The following is a 21,296-nucleotide window of genomic DNA, read 5'->3' on the forward strand; positions in this document are numbered from 1 at the left end:
CCAATGTGTGATTCCATTCACCTCCAATTTATCTGTTTTGATGTTATTCCAGTGTGAACATGTCCCACATGGCAGATTGCCCCTGATGGGAGTGTTATTTAGAACATTCCTGAGGCCACTGGTTTTAGGTTCTCTGAAAGTCTGTACCAGATGATTTCTGATGGTCCTATTTCTCCTATAGGCATAGGTTGGCTTAGCTATCGGTGCTGTCCCTACTTTATTAAGTATGGCCCAGTTTTTATTTATCAAATTCTTTACTTTATTGCTAAAGCCATTGAAATCCGATACCATGATGATACCCTCATTACATTCATTAGTTTTCTCCGAGGTTTCAAACAAACTGTCGTGGTTATAATACTTTGCGCGTTTATATGCTTGTCTGATCAGACGTCTCGGGTATCCTCTTTGTGCCAGCTTGGCTTTTAAATTTTCTGCATGTAGTTCAAAGCTCTTCCTATCACTGCAATTACGCCTTATGCGTAGAAACTGGCTGAATGGTATCCCGTCTTTTTGACATTTAGGGTGGTAACTAGTATGGTGTAACAAAGTGTTACGATCTGATGGTTTCACGTACAGTTCTACATTCAAACATCCCTCATTCTCATGGATTCTAATATCCAGAAAATCTACTGTTGATTGACTTTTGGTTGAGGTAAACCTTAAGTTGGAATCTCTACAGTTTATCCATTCAAGAAAATTATTCAGTTCCTCTACTGGGCCATCCCAAATGAAGAAAATGTCGTCTATAAATCTAGACCAACATTTCACATTTTCAAAGAAGGGACACATTTCATTATAAATATGTTGGGTCTCGAATTTCCCTACGTAGAGGCATGCGAGGCTCGGGGCACATGTGGCCCCCATACTCGTGCCTTTGATTTGACAATAATAATCATTCTTGAACAAAAAAATGTTGTTTTTTAGGATTCTCTCTATACACTCAATGATGAAGGTATTTTGGGCAGTGAGGTCCCCCACTTCATTCCTCAAAATGTCCTCCATCATTCTCACAGTATCTTGCTGCGGGATGTTCGTATATAATGCTTCTATGTCTAAGCATACCAGCCACTGAGAGTCCTTTTTGAATGGCATGCCTTCAATTTTAGAGATCATATGTGTGGTGTCTTTTATGTAGGATGGTAACTTTGTGACTAAAGGCTGAATAAAGTGGTCAACATACTTGCTCAGGGGTTCCGTTAATGAGTCAATACCTGACACTATGGGGCGCATTGGAGGGTCCTCCATACTCTTATGAACTTTTGGAAGCCCATAAAGGGCAGGTACCTTAGGGTGCTCATTAATTAGAAATCGATATTCATCATCGCAGATGATATCATCTTCCTTGGCAAAAATGACCACATCTTTCACCTTCTTTTTGAGATTATCCCAATCTCTAACAGTACAGGGTTTATAATGTGTGGGGTTTTCCAACAAATTACACATTCTCCTCTCATAGTCTTCTGTAGTTAATACGACTATGCTCCCACCCTTGTCCCCTGGTTTGATGGTAATGTCATCACAAGCAGACAGATTTTTTAATGCCTCCCTTTCAGGTTTTGATAGATTATTTTGTGTCCAAACCTGTATGTCCAAGAGTTTCTCAAGGCCAATAGTCACAGCCTTTTCAAAGGTATCTACCTCCTGCCCAACCATAGTTGTGTTGGGTGTCCAAGTGGACGGAGGTTTAAGACCTGACTTGTTATTGGATGCTCTCCCTTCCTTTCCAGCAAAAAACTTTTTAACTCTAATTTTTCTAAACAGATCCTTAACGTCCCTCTCTATGTTGAATCTGCATCCCATTGTACTTGGTGCAAATCCTAATCCTTTCTCTAGGACGCTAATCTCATGTATTGTTAGTATTTTATTAGAGAGATTTATTATAGGGGCTTTCAGGTTTTTGTTTTCTATTCCAAGTCTTTGTGGCTGCGGGTTCACATGTAAGGTCTCCTCATGGTCCCCCCTGTCTGTTGGTTGCCAAGACGACCCCTCCCTCGGGTCTTGAAGCCCCTGGGTTGACGTCTCTGCTGTTGTCCTAAAAAAACTGGTTGATATTCCCTTCCTGAGGCTCCTTCTCGCCCCTCAATTCTGTTCCTGTTCTCCCGATTTTTGTCACCTTCAGAGTCAGAACTATTGTATGAACTGTCTGAAAATGTCACATTCTTTTTATAATATCTGTTCCTGGTGTAGTTAAAATGTTTGCCATTGTATTCTGTCGCTGCTGGTTGCTCATAGTAGTCCTTCTGTACATAGGGGTATACTGATTCTATTTTGTAGTTCGCTATATCCTTGCGAAGCTTGTTAGATTTTTTATTGATCATATACTCTTGATACCCACTAATGTCCTCTTGTATCTCATCAAGTTTTTTCTTAGCATCCTCTAAGGCCGTGCTTTCATTTAGTTGTTTCTCCAGGGTCTCGATCTCCTCCCTTTCAATTATTATGATGCTTTGAGCGGTCTCTATTATGAGCAACATCCAGTCGCGACTGCATCTGTTCGCGATTAATGTCCAACTTTCCTTGAATTTGTCATTATTCACGAACAGACCTGGCTCATTTTTAATCTGAAGCCCTACTGGTATTATCCCCTTTCTGCAATATTGGATGATAAATTCCGAATGTAATTCGGTACGTATCATCTTTTTCTTAAGGCCTGTTGGTCACTAACACAAAAGCCTAATAACACAGAAAGGAAACTTTTTTGAAAACTCCATCAGATTGACCACACAGAGGAAAAGTCACCAGACTTTGATAGGGAAACTCATGAAATACTCGACATAGCCATTTAGAATGGCGAACGTCTCTACCTAGAGGGTCTCAAGCCACAAGAAGCCGCCTGAGGACATCAAAACAGGAACCCAAAGTGGTCACACCAGGGACAAAGAAAGAGGCTGAAGTGCCTCCACCCACTAGCTCCTCTGGAGCTATTGGACAACAAAGCAACACAGGCGACCTCTCTGTTTCTCTCCACGACGAACTCCCCCTCCGTCGCTGAGGCAGGTGTATTCCACCTCCAGACAATTTTTACAACTCATGATGGAGTGGTAATCTAGGAGACACTGTTTTCATCATTGCAGGATATTTTTGGTCCACATGAAGGTCTCCTGACAAAAATAGCTGGCATGATGGTCAATGGAAAACGGTGGGAAGAGAAGCACCTAAGGAAATATAAACCCAAGGGAAAAAAAGGCACAGACAACACAAATACAAAAATAAAAAAAGTGGAGGAATCCCCCCCCCCCCCCCCAAAAAAAGGTGAAAGATATTGAAGAATGCTAAAAAAAAACTCCATAAAAACGTTTACAAAATGCCTTAAAAAGGCAAGGCTGTTATGTAATACTTTTCTTGTAAGCTACTGAAATGCACAGCCTTATTGACCCTGCACCACATGGCGGGAAGGCTGGAAGACCCTGGAGTTCTTTAAAGGTGGCATGCCCAATTGTGTGCCCAGCTCATTAGAGGCTACGTTTTGCAATTTAGAATTTTAAAAAGGGTTAAGTATAGTGGTATTTTCAGTCAAATGAATTGCATTGTCAATTTGGATCACTGGGTTTACTTCTTTAAGCTGCAAACGGAAAACAGAAAACATTGCAAGCATTTTTCCTTTGTAAAAAGGGTTTTAAAGTGGTGTCCTGGGGGATCATATACGAGTGCAGAAATTTTCTACTGTTTAAGAATAGAAGAGAGAATTCCATACTAGAGAAGGAAAAATTACTTAAATATGAGAACTGTCATGCCCACACACGGGATCCTGGAATACTTAACACATACGTAGTTACTATAAATGGTAAAAATAGATATTTCAATGTATAATCAAACACTGAATTAATAGTATATAAGGCTGAGTTTATTACATTTCAGATTTTTAATCTTTAAAAACAAAGTCCAAATGAAAAAAAGAGTACATAAAACAACATTGAAGCCTACCTATCACTTTGCAGTCTTACAGTCCCTGAGAAACCACAAGGAAAATAAAGGGGAAACCAACCAGATGGGCTGAAACTCTTCCATACAAGAAATAAGGACATTGCTTCTTTGAGAAACCAGCAGCTTTCATGACTTGCACTGATAGTTGCTTTAGAACATCCGTTCTTTTGAACAGCACCTTAAATAAGTATTCTAGGGTAATCTTTGAAGCCTTGGGGATAGCTATCTGGTAGCTTCAAGCCAGAGTATGCAATGAAGATTCCAACAATGCAAAACTAGGATTACAAATAAGCACATGTTCCTTCTACAAGATAGTATCCTCCCTGATAGTCAATAACATGAGAACAGAATAGCAAGCTTCTCCCAAAACTCAGCAACTGAAAAGAACCAGAAAAATAAGATTAAAGTAGAAAACTGAGAATATGGTCAAACCAGCTTGTACTCTTCATGAACAGGTTTTTCAGAGTAGCCTTGCCAACTACTAAATCTTTTGTAGCATCAGTTTCTAAACAATAGTGCCTTGTGGAAGGGTGACCAGTTTCATTTCGCACACTTGCAAATTTATGACATGGGAAGATTACATACCCAGTCATAGCTACTTTACCCTTTGTTGAATGACCTTTCTGTTTACCTAGATAAAAGGTAACATAAAACTATGCAAAAAACAATCAAATGGATTGGGTGGAAATCACCATACCCATTCTTACATGGGAATTAGTTGACAAATAATTGAGAAGCCACCCGAAGGCCGTTAGTCCTGTCTAAGCTAAATGTTAGGACTTTTTGTATGTCTGAAGAATGTAAAGACCTTTCCACTGGTGATGTGTGTTTAAAGAAGACCAGCAAGGAGATAGATGGATTTAAGTGAAAATCTGATCCAACATTTCAGTAGAGAAGTTGGTCAGGTATAGTGACTCGATCAAAATGAAATAAATGTGGAAGGTTCATGCACCAGAAGGACTTGGATCTCATCAACACTATGCACAGAAGTAGTGACAATTAAAAAGGCTGCAAAATCAATTTTTATAGAACCGTACTGATCCCAAGGAGGGGAGGGGAGGGGTTCAGATTCGGCTGGACAATTAAGTCCTTAATTCCCAGAATCGTGTACAACAAATTCTGGGAAGGAAACTTTCTATACACAGTAATTACTGCAAGATATAACACAGTCAATGGGAAATGAAGTCCAGATTTGGCAAAATATGGTTGGTATGGCAGCTTCTGAGTAGGATATGGGATCAGCATCCTTTTGTAGTTGGCTTCTTAAATGTCCACACAATCTTTTGGCAAATTTACATGTCTGTGTATGCCTGTATTCAGGAGATTTGCTCCAATCCAGCTCCTCCAAGAACTCTGGTACAGGGAATGGAGACTATCTTACAAAGGTTGAGCAATCTGCTAAACATCTCCTTCACAACTGGCAAAATCCCTACTAAGTGGAAGCATGCTATTGTATAACCCTCTTTAGATCTGTCACTTATAGAAAACCTCAGGCCCATCTCGCTTCTTCTCTTTATTTTTAAAAAAAATTTCCCCAAAATTGTTGAGAAACATTAATACTCAACTAATAAGTTTCATGGAATCAAATGTCATACTGCACAAATCACAATCAGGATTTCTTGCTCAGTGCAGCACCGAATCAGCCTTACTGCAGGCCTCAATTGCTTAGATTCTGTCCTGACCGAGGCCAAACGGCCGCTCTGATTATGCTGGATCTTAGCGCAGCATTCAATACTGTAGCCCATGGCCTTCTGCTAGAACACCTAGGAAACTAAGGTATCTGGCGCCCTGCCCTAACGTGGCTGGCCTTTTTCCTCCATGACTGTACCTTTCAAGTGGTGCAAACTCCCTTCGCCTCTGAAGTGCATCCCCTAACCAAGGGGGTGCCTCAGAGCTCAATATCAAGCCCTACATTGTTCAATCTTTACATGCGCCCTCTGGCTGATGTCCTCGAGTGACACAAGGTCACCATAAGTGTCCTTTACCGAAAACACACAGCTTATTGTTAATCTCTCTCAGGAGGAAGAGTGGGCTGCACCCCAATTTATATCTTGCCTGAGGGATCTTGCTGAATGAAGGAAGAGGTGTGGCGCAGCGGCCAGGGCGACTGACTCCGGAACCTGGGGGCTCACAGTTCGATCCCCAGCGCCCGAGGCAGATCAGCCCAGCACCATGTGACTCTGGGCAATAGGTCACTTAATCTTCCCGACAGCCCCCAGCGCCTTGATACCCTCGGGTAATTGTTTGCGCTTTACAAATACTTTACAAATGAATGAATATGAGCGGCCTCAAGTTGAACGCAAATTAAACCGAGGTACTCATTGTTGGGAAACAACCCTCCGTCTGGTCATCAGCTTGGTGGCACAAGGAACTTGGCCCTACTCCAGATCCTAAGCACAAAGTGAAAAACGTGGGCTTTCCGTTGGACTCCAACCTTACTTTTGACAGCCAAATATCCTGTGTGGCTGGGAAGTGTTTCAGCACTCTTAAGATTTCGTTCAGGCCTATGCTATGGCCAAATTGGACAAATGTAACATACTGTACATTAGAGCCACACAAGATAGATTAAATAAACTACAGAGTGCAAAATGCGGTGGCACGCCTCCTGTTGAAACTGCCAAGGTGGGCACCCACGGGCCCTACCCTAGAAGATCTCAAATGGCTGCTTTTAGGAAAAAGAATTACCTTAAAGCCATGTGCTTCTGCCATCTTCTCTTTAATGGAAGAGGCCCTCATTATCCATTTCCATTAAATAAAACCCACCAACCCAGTAGAAGACTCAGATCGTTGGGTGGTTCCTCTTTTGGTTTCGGACATCGAAGCTGTGGAACACCCTGCCCCATCACCCGAGACAAGAACCCACTGAGAAAACTTTCAGGAAAGAACTTAAAACATGTTTTTTTAGGATAACTTAACTTTTTGCTTTTTTGCTGTTCTAATCTCAGTCTTCCTTTTTTGTTCAGGCTTTTCCTTGCCCTTTCATTACTCCTGCATCTTGATAGGGCAATCATTGCGTGGGGACACTCCGATGGGAGCAACCTTTGCGCTTTAAAAACTCTCAACATAACATAACTTGCTGCCAAATACAAGGATGCTAGATTTAGGCGGACTATGAGGCCCTTGCACCTGGACAAATTTTGGATTTGCACAGCACCTTCATGTGAGAGATTTTGCTGAAGAATGCAGTAAGTCGGTGTACAATCATTGCCTCAGCCATTTCGGTGCAATCAAGATCATCTTGGCCTTTATCTGCCCAGGTTTCAGCTAGAGAAATCGGGGGAAAGGTGTACAGAAAACTTCATGACTAGTTAATCAAAAGGGCATCTCCCAGGGGTTACTGTGAATGCGAAATCTTGCCATTTAGTATTTTTTGCTGTTGTGAATCTATTAGCAGTACAACCTAATCAGCAAAAATGTCCCTTAAAATGTAGTCATTTAAACCCCCTTTATTCATTTTCTTTGTACAGTCATACATCCTCCACTTGACTGTTCAGTATTCCTAGCAGATTCATCTAGGGAAGTTTCTTCCCTCTCTTACAACTTTCCTCAAGGAAAACCTTGTTTCAAGCCTTGGTAATCAGTCGCCTTGATTACGGCAACTCACTTCTGGCCTCCATCAATGAGAATTTACTCTCTAAACTCCAAAACACTGCCGCACGCTTTGTTTGCAACCTCCCCACGCACTCTGCCACAGCTCCACTTTTGCAGTCTCTACTCTGGCTTCCAGTGAGAAAGAGAATTATTTTTAAATTATGCTGTCTAACCCACTGTGCTCTCCACAGCCAAGGGCGTTCTTTTCTAACAGCTAAGCTTCTGCCCTACACTCCATTGAGATTTCTTAGATCTCTCGATAAAGCCCTGCTTAAACTCCCCAGATTCAAGAAGGCCAGGGCAGGCTGCAGATTTTTCTCATTCCTTGCCCCCTCCCTCCCCCCCCCACCCCCCCCATCTCTGGAATAATCTGTTCACGCAACTTCGTCTCTGTAAAAATCATTTCCTTTTTTAGGAAGGCACTCAAGACCCACCTATTTTAGGTTCAATTCCAGCCTGACCTTCTGCCCTGGTCTTGCACCAAGATATCCCTTCGGGCCGATTTCAGTGCGTAATAAATTAAAACAACATACCGTAACACAACATCACATCTTTATGGTCAAACCAATTGGAATTAACCCTTTCCATGTAGATTGTGCTTCTCTCAACAAACTTCTGGCTCGGTTTCGGTCTTATTTATCAAGGTAATGCATTGTGGTTGGATTGTAGTTTGAATCAGAATTTTCTTCAATAACAGAGAAGGAAGGAAGGAAGGACGGAAGGGTCTGACAACCCGTTCTGAGCTTCAATAGGGTGATTTGGTATTATGTCTTCTAATGTGATCAGCTGTGATGTACTTTTAGATTGCCCAGGTGTGCTTCCTAGCCAAGAAACAATGCACTTGTGACTCTTTACCAAGTTGGGGTATGCTGATGGAAACGGACTCCCCATAGGAGACTGTGACAATTGTTCCACTGGGTTAGAGAATGTAAGACTTCTTGTGCTAGAACAATTTGCTCTTCCCATGACTGAGCTTTCAGCCATAGGTTTAGTGCTTTATGTTCAACAAGCCATTCAGAATATTAGGATCAGGCATGAAGCCATTGCCACCAGCAGAGAACAAACTTGCCTTGCTGTTAAATTGAACATCGAGTGGAGTTGGTGATGGTTGAATTGTAGAGTATATAGTCTCTCCACTAAATGAAACAGATTTCTTTGTATAATGTACAGAGCCGATACCAGGCATATTTATTTCAAACGGGTTCTGAGGTTTTATAAAGACTACCTTTCAGATCCAGTCTGTTGAGGAGCTTCAAATTGGACTGAAAATCTTGCCTTCACTTTGTTGGTTCCCAGCTGTTATTAGTCAGTCATTTAAGTAGGGACATATATAAAAAAAATCCTCCATTTCTTTAGATGTGTCAACCAATTCGATGCATTTTGAGAAAGTTAGAAGCTTGTGCCAATAGTGAGTTTGGTCCACTATGAATCTCAGAAATTGTCTGACAGATGGGAATATGGAAATGTGGTTTTAATATGTCCACAGCACACATCCAAACCCCCTTGTTTAATTGAGGAACATTTGCTGAAGTGACAGCATACAAAGCCTGTCTGAGATCTAAAAATCACTCTAAAATCCTTGCTTGGGCTCTATTCCGGTGCAGAAAAAAACAACCTTAAATAGGGGCCTGTTCCATTTTGCGACGGTGGTTTGCACTCAATAGCCGTTTTAGGAGGCATCGTTGAATCTTTTGAGGCTTCTTTGGTGGAACTGTCATGAAATGTAGAGCATAACTTTTTTTGCACAATATTCAGCACCCATCTGTCTTTGGATATGCTATGCTACTCTACTTCACTCTTTAAAATGATTTATAATACTTTCCCTTCCGCCCACCCACCAGAATGCCACAGAGGAGGAAGTCATTGGTAGAAGTTGTAATGTAATGGGACTCATGTCCTAACTCTGGCTGATAATGATGATGGGATCTTTGGTGTCCAGAGGACAAGTGTAGAGTAGTGTTGCCATTGCTGAGCTTGTTGCGGCTGATGCGGCAACTGCCAAAAACGGGTTTCAAAATTCCGCGACGTGTAAGGGTGGTAACGCTTTTTAGCTATATTTTCATTGACCTGTTAATAACCTTTTTTTTTCTTCTAGACCCACCATTTTCAATGTCTTTGCCTTGGACAGCATCTCTCCATCTTCTCATTTGTGTTAGGGCCAAAGAGCAAAGCACCGGGAATGGGAAGATTTAATATCGTTATTGATGTATTGTTCTTCAATTAAGTTAGCTTGAACCATGAGGTTCTCCACAGGGTGCGCTTGCGAAAATGGCTAGATGTTGCTAAATCCCCCATGTCCGGAGATGCATTAATTACCTGATTAAACAGCAAAATACCCCGACCAAATACCACTGTGTAGTCTTTGCACCTGTTCATGGGCAGGTCTTCTATAAAGATGAGCATGGTTCTCACAGGGACATACCACAATGGCCTAAAAGAGCAATCAGATTGCCCATTTTTAGAGATGCTGCAGCAGTCTCCCTGATTTTACACCCTAAAGAGACGAGGCATTTGCCAAGTGGTGAGTCTTTTTCAATGTTGTGAACACTGACACATGTGTTTCTATGTTTCCAAATATCTGGGATTGCATCAGTCTTTGTTATCATCCTCATCAGCTTCTTTGGCATTAACTGAACAGGATGCCCATGCCTGGAATGCCAGTGCTTCTTATAACTCTTCCTCTCCTTGAGTCTTCCTCTCTTGGAGGTCTTACAACCCTGAGCCAGCCGAAGTTTCACATTTACTAGTTGTTCTTTGGTGCTCATGCACCTCCACGATCTTTTGCTTCTACAGCTCATCATCTAGTCTCCTTTTTAGGCGCAAGCCCTCATGAGCTCTCAAAGTTGTTTTTTTCTTTTTACAAAAAGGATATTCCTACACAGGGGTGGGCTCTGAGGGGAAATTACACAAAGTGTGTCAAGATCCTTTGGAGCTTCTTTCTTCCACAGTGACGTTGCTTTTGACAAACAGAAAAAGCATGACTGACAAACTTCTTTGGAATAAAAGGGGACAAGCAGACTTTTTGCCCGATAATGCTCCGGTTTACAGAGCAGAGCTTTCTCTCATGAGCCAGAAAGAAAAAAATGGGAACTGTCCCCCGAAGCAACTGCAAGTAAATTGCGAAGCTGCTGACTGCTTCAAGGATAAATGATAAGAGTTTCGCATATCTGGCTGTTTTCCCCTTCATTTTGACTGTTTTGCAGAGGTTCTAAGGCAGCATAGTTATGCTGCAAAATAGTTTTAGGTATTCATTTTCTTAGCTGGACCTTATTTTAGAAGGTGAAAAATCCCCTGAATTTCAGTAAATGCAGACTTGGATAAGCTACACTGAACGGATTATGCATTTAAACATGAAAGATTTATTTTACAATTTATTGTAATTTTTATATGTATGGTAATAAGCGCTCCGGAATCCTGCATGTGGGTCGGACAATTCTAATGTTTATGACTATCAATATAGAGCCTAGGATGCAGCAGGAGGAATACCACTCAGAACAGAGGCACATATTATAGTGAAAAGAGGAGTGCAGTGCTTGCCACACACATACCTGTGGGAGGAGCCCGAGAAGGGTGCCATGCATAGCTGGTAAACAATGATGGTACAGAAAATTGGGCACACTATGTGAGGTACACAGCTATGCCTTGCACAGTTCACATGCACAAATAAGGAACAACAAGAGAACGCATTGTGCTATACCATGCAAAGGGCAATGAGACCAACAGCATCTAATTCTTACCAGTTATTTCCCCATTCAATCATCGTTCCCGGCTGAAAGAAAACCAGATGAGATATTTAGTTTATAGTAGCGGTCTAAAATTGGATGCAACTGGACTGTGGGAAAGAGTTGGATTGCTTTCACAGTGCTAATGTCTGGACGAGGCGTATCCAAATGTGAGGTAGCTTGCTCTGCAACAGAGGACTTAAGATTGTTATTCCTCTACTTAACCCACTTCCTAACTTGGATACAGAGACCCAAGCAAAAGGTGATCAAGTCACAGTAGACAAGATGAGAAACTTCCTGCACACTTTCAACCTGTAATGCATAGCGAAACCACTGGTTGGTACAAGAACTATATGTAAATAAACACAAATACAGACTTAAGAATATTGATGCACAAATACAAATATCAGATTGTCCTAAATAATCAGGCTAATATCTAAAGAAACTAAAATGTCCCACCTTATCATTAGACATGGTGTGTAGGGATGACAATGAATGGAGAGAGATTCTACTGAGGTCACCCTTTCAGAAATAACCTTTTCTGTAATACAAGACCTGCAGTACTACTCCAAGGGTTTTCATATGCTGCTTTGCAAAGCAGCTGCCTAACAGCACTGAGATAGGGCAATTATTGAGCTAAACCAGCAACTACATAAAAAAAGAAAAAGTCTTTCTTTATCAATTTGACTTTTTTTTTTTTTTTACAAATCCTGTTCCTCCACAAGAACTCTCCAAGTATAGCAAATTATGTCCAAAGTACTATCTTCTGAACTAGGTCATTTTACACTAATTATGCTAAAGATACCACTGTGCTCTAAGATGACAAGCATCTCATCTATTTATGGATGGGTCAAGGTAACTCGTAAGAGACAATGGGAGGGGCCCTCATATAATACAAAATCCTAATAGTGCTCGCTAAAAATAAATAGGCAGGGTCCTGGTAAGAGAATCACAGCAACAAGACCTGTTCTTGCAGGACAGCAACATCAAACTCTCCTCCACCCCAAAACAATAGCAGCATCGGGGTTTCAACACCAACTCCCCTCTGAAAATACAGTAGCACATTTTACTGTTCCCCTAAGTAAACAGTAGTGTCACACCTCCCTCACATGTGAGCCCTCCCCATCACAAAAGCACATGATACAAGCATCATCACATCACCGATGTGAGATATCATGGCTTCATGCTCACAGGACAATAACTTAAGGACACCCTTTTTAGAGGCCTCATGAACACCACCTTGTCGGAAAGCAGCACAAGAGGATCCTTGTGCACGACAGCAGCATCAGCAGGACAGCAGTAAAAGGGACCCTACTGTTATTCTGGACACTCGTTGCCAATGAAAGAATCTAAGGGTCCGATCTATGTCAAGAGGATCCAATTTATGAAATGATGCCTTATTATAATTAAAAATTGAGCGGGTAGTGTCCGCCTTAGGTTTAAATAACTGAAAATAGATTTCATCCTCAACTTAACAGTCACAGACCAGCCTCAACCCTCAGGGCTTGATCAACAGCACACACCTGTATCACTGAATCCCCAAACTCTCCAAAATGTTAAATCCCTCTGGTTTCTCATCAGGAAAGACCTTTACTTCAAAACATACCTCACCAAAAAGACTCAGCAGCTATCAGTCCTCCCAATAGAAAAAAACCTATCTTGCTGAACTGGACTTCAGATCCAATCAATGTCCAGTCAGGATCTCCTGCCAATCGCCAGCCTCCCTAAGCCAATTCCAGTTCTTCTGAAGAGAATCATGAACACCACTGTTGATCTCAACAAAGGACTAAAGAAATGTTATTATATCCCGGTCTCTGTAAGACGTATACTGATAATCACTAAAAGCATACATCATCTTCAAGACATGCTGCATTTCTTACAAGGTCATAATAACAAATGCACTTCTGTATTAAGCCAAATAATTATTATTTCAGAAGGCCGACTGAACCCAAAACGCTGAGACATCCCTTTATTATAAGGCAAGTTGAAAAAAGTAGAAGACATGCTTTTGCAAACTACACAGCTCAGATTGCTGATAGCATCCATTGCAACTTCTGTTCATTGCCCCTGCAATTGACAAATTAATTAAAAACATCTCTTCAGGGAACATTTCAGCAAAAAAAAGAAAAACACAGCTAGGGGATTTAAGTTCCTACTGTCAATAGACAAACCAAGAACCTTTCTTCCTATCCCCTTCATCCAAACTTCCTGCGCTCCTTTTACATGCACCAGATTGTCCTCTATAAACAGCTATACATACATAAATGGAAATAGCAGATCTGAACTGTCCTACCCGAACAAGACACTAATATCGAGCTTCCCTCAAATGGCTTCTAGGTAAAGGTCCCCCCTCAGTCCAGGACTTTCATGCCGCTCCTTGCAGAACCACGTTATCACCCTCCCCCATCTTGCCTTCAAAGGACAGCAATAACTAGGCCATCTCACAGGACAGCAGTGTCCATCACCCCAACACCGATCTGCATCATCAGTCAGCAACATCAGCGCATAGGACAGCAGGGACAAAAAAATAGCACTATAGATTAGAACCCCTTAAGGACCCCTCGTGGTGCTGCAGTATCAGGCCATACGGTGTAGTTTAGTTCCATCTGCACCTCGACCTAGAAGGACATTCGCACAGGACTGCAGCATCTCTAAAAGGACAGCTGTCAAACGTATGCTATTACCTTGCATGGACCGGGAAGCCCCACCCGTCTCAGGGGAGGTTAAACCTAAAGTACCTTGAGCCTGTAGGTCCTCAGTTCATATATGTTCGGCCCTGGACGAGGTAACGGTTCATTCCAGAAACTGAACTCAAGAAGCAGTTGATTCCTGCGGGACAACAACATCTGACTGCGCTCCTTCCGGAACTCGTTGTATTCCTGCCAGGAGGAAGAAACATGACCGTATGAAGGGCCGACATCACGTCATGTAGGGAGTGGTTACATTACTATAAGGAGCGGGAGATAGTTAGCAAGAAGAGACAGCACATACAGTAACCAGGAGACAACTACACTAAAGGGAGCAATGCCACTGATCTCATAGTACTTCTTGTTACAGAAGGATCTCAATGGCCTCACAAGACCAGCTGCCCATGACCCAGAGTGCTCTAAGTTATGGACTGCAGCAAGAGATCCTACTAGTTCTACAGTGAGGACTGATGCAATGGATTTCACTGGCCCCATAGGAAGGAGTGCTGCAGATGGTTTCACTTTACCCGTTAGGCACCACGGAAAGGCAAGCAAAGCTGCAGGAGACTAGCCCACCCCCCACCCCCAATAAGGAGATTTGTACACAATCTCATTGGAACAGAGCAGTAACAGCAGCAGATGATCAGTGCTAAAGATCTAAATGCTCCTCCAGGGTGCAGTGCTTACGATTAACCCACTAGTCCTAAAGTAAGAACTGGTGTAAGTGATCCCACTGGCCCCCGTGTTGAAGATCATTGAAAAGGTCCCCAGATCAAAACTGAGTAGTACATCAGAAGAGCTCACAGACTGCATAGTATGCCTTGATGCAGGAGCAACCAATGGCTAACAGTAAGGACAATGACAGGTGATTGCACAGGGCCACACTGGTCTGACAGCAAGAACTGCCTGTGCAGCTTGTTTTCGCCTCCTAGCAGCAGAGCTTTTAGAAAGTGAAGGGATGTCTCAGACTGCTTCTGTTACACAAAATGAAGTGTGTATTTGTTAAAAACCCAAGTACCTTATTGGTTCTCAGCTTGTTCATGCATTCCGTAAGAGCAGGATAGCCCCCAGAGAACCGCCACAGGTGCACTACAACAAAACATGCAAGGCTATTACTTTTAATAATCCATACAATACATTAATTGGCCAACCAATGCCTAGACTGCAAAACAGAACATTACTTGTGTTACTCTGCAAGGTGTACAACTCCCTGGTAGAAAGACCAGACTGCCTAATTCATGCTGAAGGAAAAGGGTCCAATCAGGGCCCTGCCTGCAGTACAATTCATCTTGGGGCAGCTTGTACCTAAACAATATATCTCAACATAACTAATATTGGGGCAAATACTGGCTGAAGAGCTTCCCCTGCATGTAAAACATGGACTAGCCTCATGGGACACGTTTTTGAAAGCTGACACTAATTAGACATCGCAAGCACAGCTCATGCACACTAATATAACAGCAATATATTGTGATATTTCGGCATCACCGGCTTGTGTAACGCAAGCTACTAATCCAACTGACTATTAAAAAGCTTGAGAATGTCTCTGCTTCGGAAACAGATGCCACACAACCTGTGGACATGGGTCTAACAATGCCTGCAGAACTAAAACCTGGAGACCCTCTGGGGGACAAATGACTGAAGGCCAATCTCTAAAAAAAACGTATAACTGCTTTAATTTGTGCTTGTTTTATGGCTACCTATAACCTACACAAAGCCCGTCAAGGTAAATTGTGCATGGATTACTCATCCTGCTTCCTAAAGTTATGCCCGGTACAACGCTTACTTGGATAGCAATTTGTGCTGCCAAAACGAATGCCAGACCTAAAGTGCATAGTCAGGTCATTCCCAGTTGCACAACTCGTGAGTGCAAGATTCCATATGCCTAAAACTCTCTAGTGTTGGACGGTTCCTTGCCTGTATGACCCCTCCACCCGGCACTCCACCTCATACGTTACATCTGTTTTAGGACAATACATAGTGTGATCTTGTCCCTACAACTCACCAGTGTATTTTGGTTTTTAAGCTTGCCTAGCCTAGTTAGTCTCACCTGCCTGGTCCTGATCTCCATACCAAGTGTTCCAGTTTCCAATCAGCTCACACGGGTAGTCTGTGGCCTTGTGCAGCTTTGGAAGCACTTCCTCTCTGAAAGAAAGGCAGAAGCATCAACAAAAGATTCCTTGAAGTGTTGCTGAGACCCATTCTAAGAAATAGAAGGCAGTACAGTTCAAAGTAGAAACAAGGTCTTATCCTCTGGTTATTACCACCATTTTGGACTTTTTCTACTGAAGAGTTAGAACAAATGATCTTCTTGTAAACCTTAGCCTATCTTGTACAATGGTGCTGAGCTATAGGGTGGATGTTATTCATGTAAGGGCACTAGTGGCATTTCCCGACAAAAGTCAAAGGTTGTTTACACAAAAACAAAACTCTTGTACGAAGGTAGAAAACAGAAACTCGTTTCCTTTTTCACAAAACTAACTGTCAGAAAGCCAAGGCATCAGCCTTCTCCTTCACTAATACCCAATGCAAAAACTTGGTATCTGCTATTGAGGTTCCACTAAAAAAAAGAAACAACATTCATGGTTGAATGTCTAATGAATACCTTAAAATGGTATAAAGACGAATCCACCCAAATATTACCGATCAGAGTAGTCTAGAGTGATCAAAAAGCACATATATGCTTCAAAATGTAATGCTCTCCCTCCCTCCCAATAAAGTAACACATTAGATTCTAGGTGAGTCTTAATTGTGGACCCAGAACTCCACCTACAGCGCATCACACAAAGTCGGATAAAAAAAAAAGCAATTGTGTTTGATTGTCTGGGAATTAAAGTCTTTGCTTATGTCAATTAAGATTGATTCGCCTAAGCCCAATACGTCTCTGATATGTTTTAAAGAATATCAATAATATTCAAATATCTTGAGTTTAAAGCTTTAGACGGATAAGAGGATTCATGAAGATGATCACACTCTCTGGCTCCACTTAGTAGCCAACAAAGCTATATTTTGACACAAACTTAAACAATCCCACTGATCGAGTCAATGGCTCTCTTGGGACTTCACACCGGCTTTCCCTTTCGTGGTGGGAATGAGTCTTGGTTCACTGAAGAAGGTAATCAGTCAAACAATTAAAAAAAAATCTTCTCATCTTTGACATCCTTCATATCAGCTATAAATAAATCACAATTTAAGCCCGCTTCTGCTCATGCCATCCACAGAGTTATTGCAAGGTTCTACTCCTTCCACGATATTTAACTTACCATAACTGAGATCTGAACATAAAGGATGTGTAATCATGTGTATTATATACAATTCCCTGGGAGTCTTTCATCCAAAATGACAGCCAGACTAGAACAGCTACATCTCCAATGGCTGTATATAAATGAGTGAATGGTAGCAAATTTAAACTTGATCCCTTAAAAGCAGGGTTAATTGTTTTGAGGCCCAACACACTGGCTTGGAGTTCCTCAATTTTACCTTCTACCCGTTCCTTATCCTGCTATTATCAAGAACGCTGGATTTATTTATTTTTAGATCAACAAGTGTCTTACAGTAGCGTCACAATTTACGATTACAGTATAACTTGCACTATCTGAGGTTGATTAGGTTTCTTTATCTGCACTTTCCTCAACAGTTAGGTGCAGCAATTGCCTTTGTGCAGCCCCACCTGGAGTATGTAAATGAGACGCACCTGAATTACCCCAATTTCCACTTCATTGTCTACAGCGAGTAAACACAGTGGCAGCTGATCTTCTGACACTGCTATCCTATCCAGACTTTCATTATTGGAATGGATTTTCTATGTTGGCTGGCTGACTGATGACAAAACGATGGGTTGGTCACTGCATCTGGCCCTTTCCCTTTCGTCACAGCTATGCCTAGGATACTTCTATCCTAGCCACCAAATGTTAAAGGCGGATGTCAATTCTGACCACCAAATACGACACAGGCTTAATAGAATAAGTGGGAGACTTACGTTAGGCTGTTGTAAGCATCCAGATTCTCTGGCTTCACATTGTGAACTGCAAGAGAGAAAACAAGAATCAGTCAAGAAATTGCAAACAAAATATTCCAACAAATCCTCCTAAACTCGACCAGAAACAAAAAGATTTGACATCTCTGGAGAAGGTCCATCATGCGTCTCCATTCATCTCATTGCAAAGGTATCACAGACTTAACCCCCTTCCACGCTCATGACGAGCTGGGCTCGTCATGAGGTAGCCTCCTCGCACGCTCATGACGAGCCCAGCTCGTCACGTAACATGCGGTTCCGCAAATCTCAGCGTGCGAGCGGAATTCCGCCCGCACGCATGCGGTTAAGGACTAGCTGCACACTTATCAATTTGTACTGAACTCGCGCATAAGTAGAAATGTAATCAGCTACGTCCTCTGAACATCTCATCTCAAAGCTTTATTTCGATATGAGTATATCATAAAAGCATTCAACATTTTATTAAAAAAGGGTCCAAATATAAAAATGTAAAAAAAAATTAGAACACAGATACCATATTAACGGGAGATTAAAAAGAACACATCAAAGTAAAACAGCTTTTGCTTTTCCCTTCTCCCTTCTCCATGTCTCACATAATTAATTATACAAACAATGCATAACAATTCATCGGGGAAAGGGCACACAATACACAAAAAAATAGATTAAACTAACTCGGCTTTGAGACAAAGAGTAATACAAAATTTTAAAAGGGGCTTCATCCGGAGCCTAACTTCTTCAATCTAATCGCCCATGCCCAACTAAGAACTTTCGCCACACCGCAGACCAGAGTGGTATTAGTGTCTGATCGTAGAATTCTCAACGCTTCACGGTGATTCCTTGTTCCTAGTTGCCAACAAACAGGATTCAATCATTTTTTCCTTGGCTTAGTATAAACAGCACATGCAAAGACAAGGTGCGGGACACTTTCGACCACTCCATCGCAGTGTGGGCAAAGCGGGTGTGTCTGGTAGGGAGGTTTCCAGATACTGGTGTGTTCACGAACTGGGAGTGTGCCCAATCTGAACTGGATGTAGAGAGCCCGGTCTCTGGGTTTCTGAATAAAATCTAGGTAGGGTTCTAGGCTTGGGGCCTGCTTATGCAAGAGAAATTCATCAGTCAGCTTACCTAGGCCATGGTTTCTAGTCTCCTGACTGTCAACCCAAGCCCAATAGGCACTTTTGATGGCTATCTTATTCAACGGGGACCCTGTATCCCAGACTTCTCCGAGGCCCAATGCTATGAGGAACTTTTTAATGTTTGAGAGCCATCTAATCTTGTGGGATCCCTCGAGATGCATCACTTCTCTTAGGCCGTCGGCGTATTTGGATAACTCGGGTGTACGCCACAGACGAGCCCAATAGAGAAGAGGGCGTAGAGTGGCGAGATCTTTCAATGAGCGGCGTCCAAAATCGCTCAATAGTGGCTTGGTTGGGGTCCCCTGTGGTAATGAGACCAACTCTCTAGAAAACTTGTTTTCAGCCTTTACCACGTCATCGATTTTTTCAAAGCCCCAAAGCTCGGCTCCATATAGTGCCGAGCCTGCGGCCTTGGCTGCGTAAATCACGAGGGCAGGGGCAATTGGCCTGGATCTTGATGAGCGATGCTCTCTACCTATGGCACCCACAACCCGCTTATGGTTCAGGGCCATTTTGTCGATATGTGGTTTCCAGGTCAATTTATCTGAGATTTTGAGATTCTGATACCCCAAGTAATCAAATGTTTTGACGCCCTCTGAACAGTGAAATTGACTTCTTTTTAGAGATACTCTGTTGAACTGATAATGCAGTTTGAAGACTTCTTTGTTTTGCAGATTTGTTAAGCAAATGTTAGTATACTCAAGTCTATTATAGATACCTCTGAATTGCGTTTCACGTATTGAAAATGTAAAACATTTCTATATTTCAGTGAGCATGTACTATTTGAAGTCATTCAGATTTTAAAAAAAAACAATGTCAGTTGATGACTTTACCTGAGGCTTGGACAATATGCCTTTGGACAGCCAAACAAAAAACACAACTGTGCACTCCCAATAGATGCTCCTCAGAGGCGCGGATGACATTGCACTACAGACCTCACCCTGGAGACCAGCAACCAGGGGGATGTGGAGGTCACTGACACGTACCTAGACTCTTAGGTACCCTCATGAAACCATTCCGACTCCCAAACCCCCTCCCCCACTCGTGGGCGGTGAGGCGAGCGAGTTGGAACGCTACTACCATGGCCTGGGAGGCATCGGGGGCCTGACATGGCTACCAATCTTGCCATAAGCTAACTAGTGAGGTGACGGCTGTGTCACATGGCTAGAAGTCCAATAGGCTCATTGCTACATAACCTCTCTTCTATCCTCTTTTCACCCCTTTCTTTCCTGTTTCTTTATTTCTATCATCCTTTGCCTAATTTTCAAGCAAGTAAAGTTAGGGGGGTTAGCTAAACATATATTTCAAAGTACCTGTAATCACTGCTCTACAAACTATGTTTGGCTAACCTTGTAACAGAAATGCTAATGTATCTGCTTATAAAATTAATAGAATACTTTAAAATAAAATAAAGAAGGATCAAATAGTATTCTTTATCCTCATCTCCGAAGTGCAACACACAATTATTTAATAAGAGAACCGAAATGCAAGTGAATAATCCTGTACAGAGATAGCCTGTACTGTGTGAGGTACAGGAAACGCTTGGAGGTTTCAGTATAGAAATTGTTCACAAAAACATGCACTATGACAAAGCAGCAGGTAACATGCATCGCACGCCACTCAAAAACTCATTAGTGCAACATTGGATTGGAAAGTAGAAGTACCGTGCAAAACACACAATGAGGAGAGGTAAAACGGTTGCCCAAGTAAAATAGTCTTAATACAGCGATCAAAAACAGCTCTGCAAGAAACACCAGGCTGTACAAGGACTCACTTTTAATTAATGCTGGCTTTCAGTAAATAATGCAGGGTGGCAAATCATACTGGCCAAGACCTGTGTCAGTCAACAGTTGGTCTGTATAACTTCAGAGGCAAAGCTGCACACGTGCTGAAAAGGACAGTATCCTGTGTAAGACACTCGAAAAAATCATGAGCCTCCAAAGAAGGAACGTGTGTCTGCATAATCAGGAGTCAGCAGACGGTTTTATAGACAGCAGGCCCCAAGCCAAACCTTTGACAGTCTGAAGCATGGGTCCAGCTTCATATGAACAGCCGCTAACAACAGAGCGTGACCGCCACTTGAGGAGGAGCCTGGATTGTTGGACCAGAGGGCAGATTGCACCCAGACAAACTCACTCATTCAAGAAGAGACGTCATTACGGTCATCAAGGAGACCACATCATCATCTACTTTAGGCATGGCTGGCCCTCATCAAGGCAGCTACATTCACAGTTTATTCTGC

At 42.2% G+C, this 21,296-nt stretch overlaps 1 protein-coding gene across 1 annotated transcript in view; it reads right to left on the reverse strand.

Moving 5' to 3' along the window:
• NIPSNAP1 (nipsnap homolog 1) overlaps positions 1-21,296 on the reverse strand; it is a 244,073-nt gene that overhangs the window by 81,098 nt on the left and 141,679 nt on the right. The window contains exons 3-7 of the mRNA XM_078667188.1: positions 17,904-17,949; positions 15,975-16,069; positions 14,943-15,013; positions 13,976-14,116; positions 11,253-11,284 (exon numbers count right to left, since the gene is read on the reverse strand). Of these exons, the coding sequence (XP_078523314.1) occupies positions 11,253-11,284; positions 13,976-14,116; positions 14,943-15,013; positions 15,975-16,069; positions 17,904-17,949 (385 nt within the window). The remainder of the gene's footprint in view (positions 1-11,252; positions 11,285-13,975; positions 14,117-14,942; positions 15,014-15,974; positions 16,070-17,903; positions 17,950-21,296) is intronic.

Source organism: Lissotriton helveticus, chromosome 11 (assembly GCF_964261635.1).
Source record: "Lissotriton helveticus chromosome 11, aLisHel1.1, whole genome shotgun sequence".
Classification (NCBI taxonomy): Eukaryota; Metazoa; Chordata; class Amphibia; order Caudata; family Salamandridae; genus Lissotriton; species Lissotriton helveticus.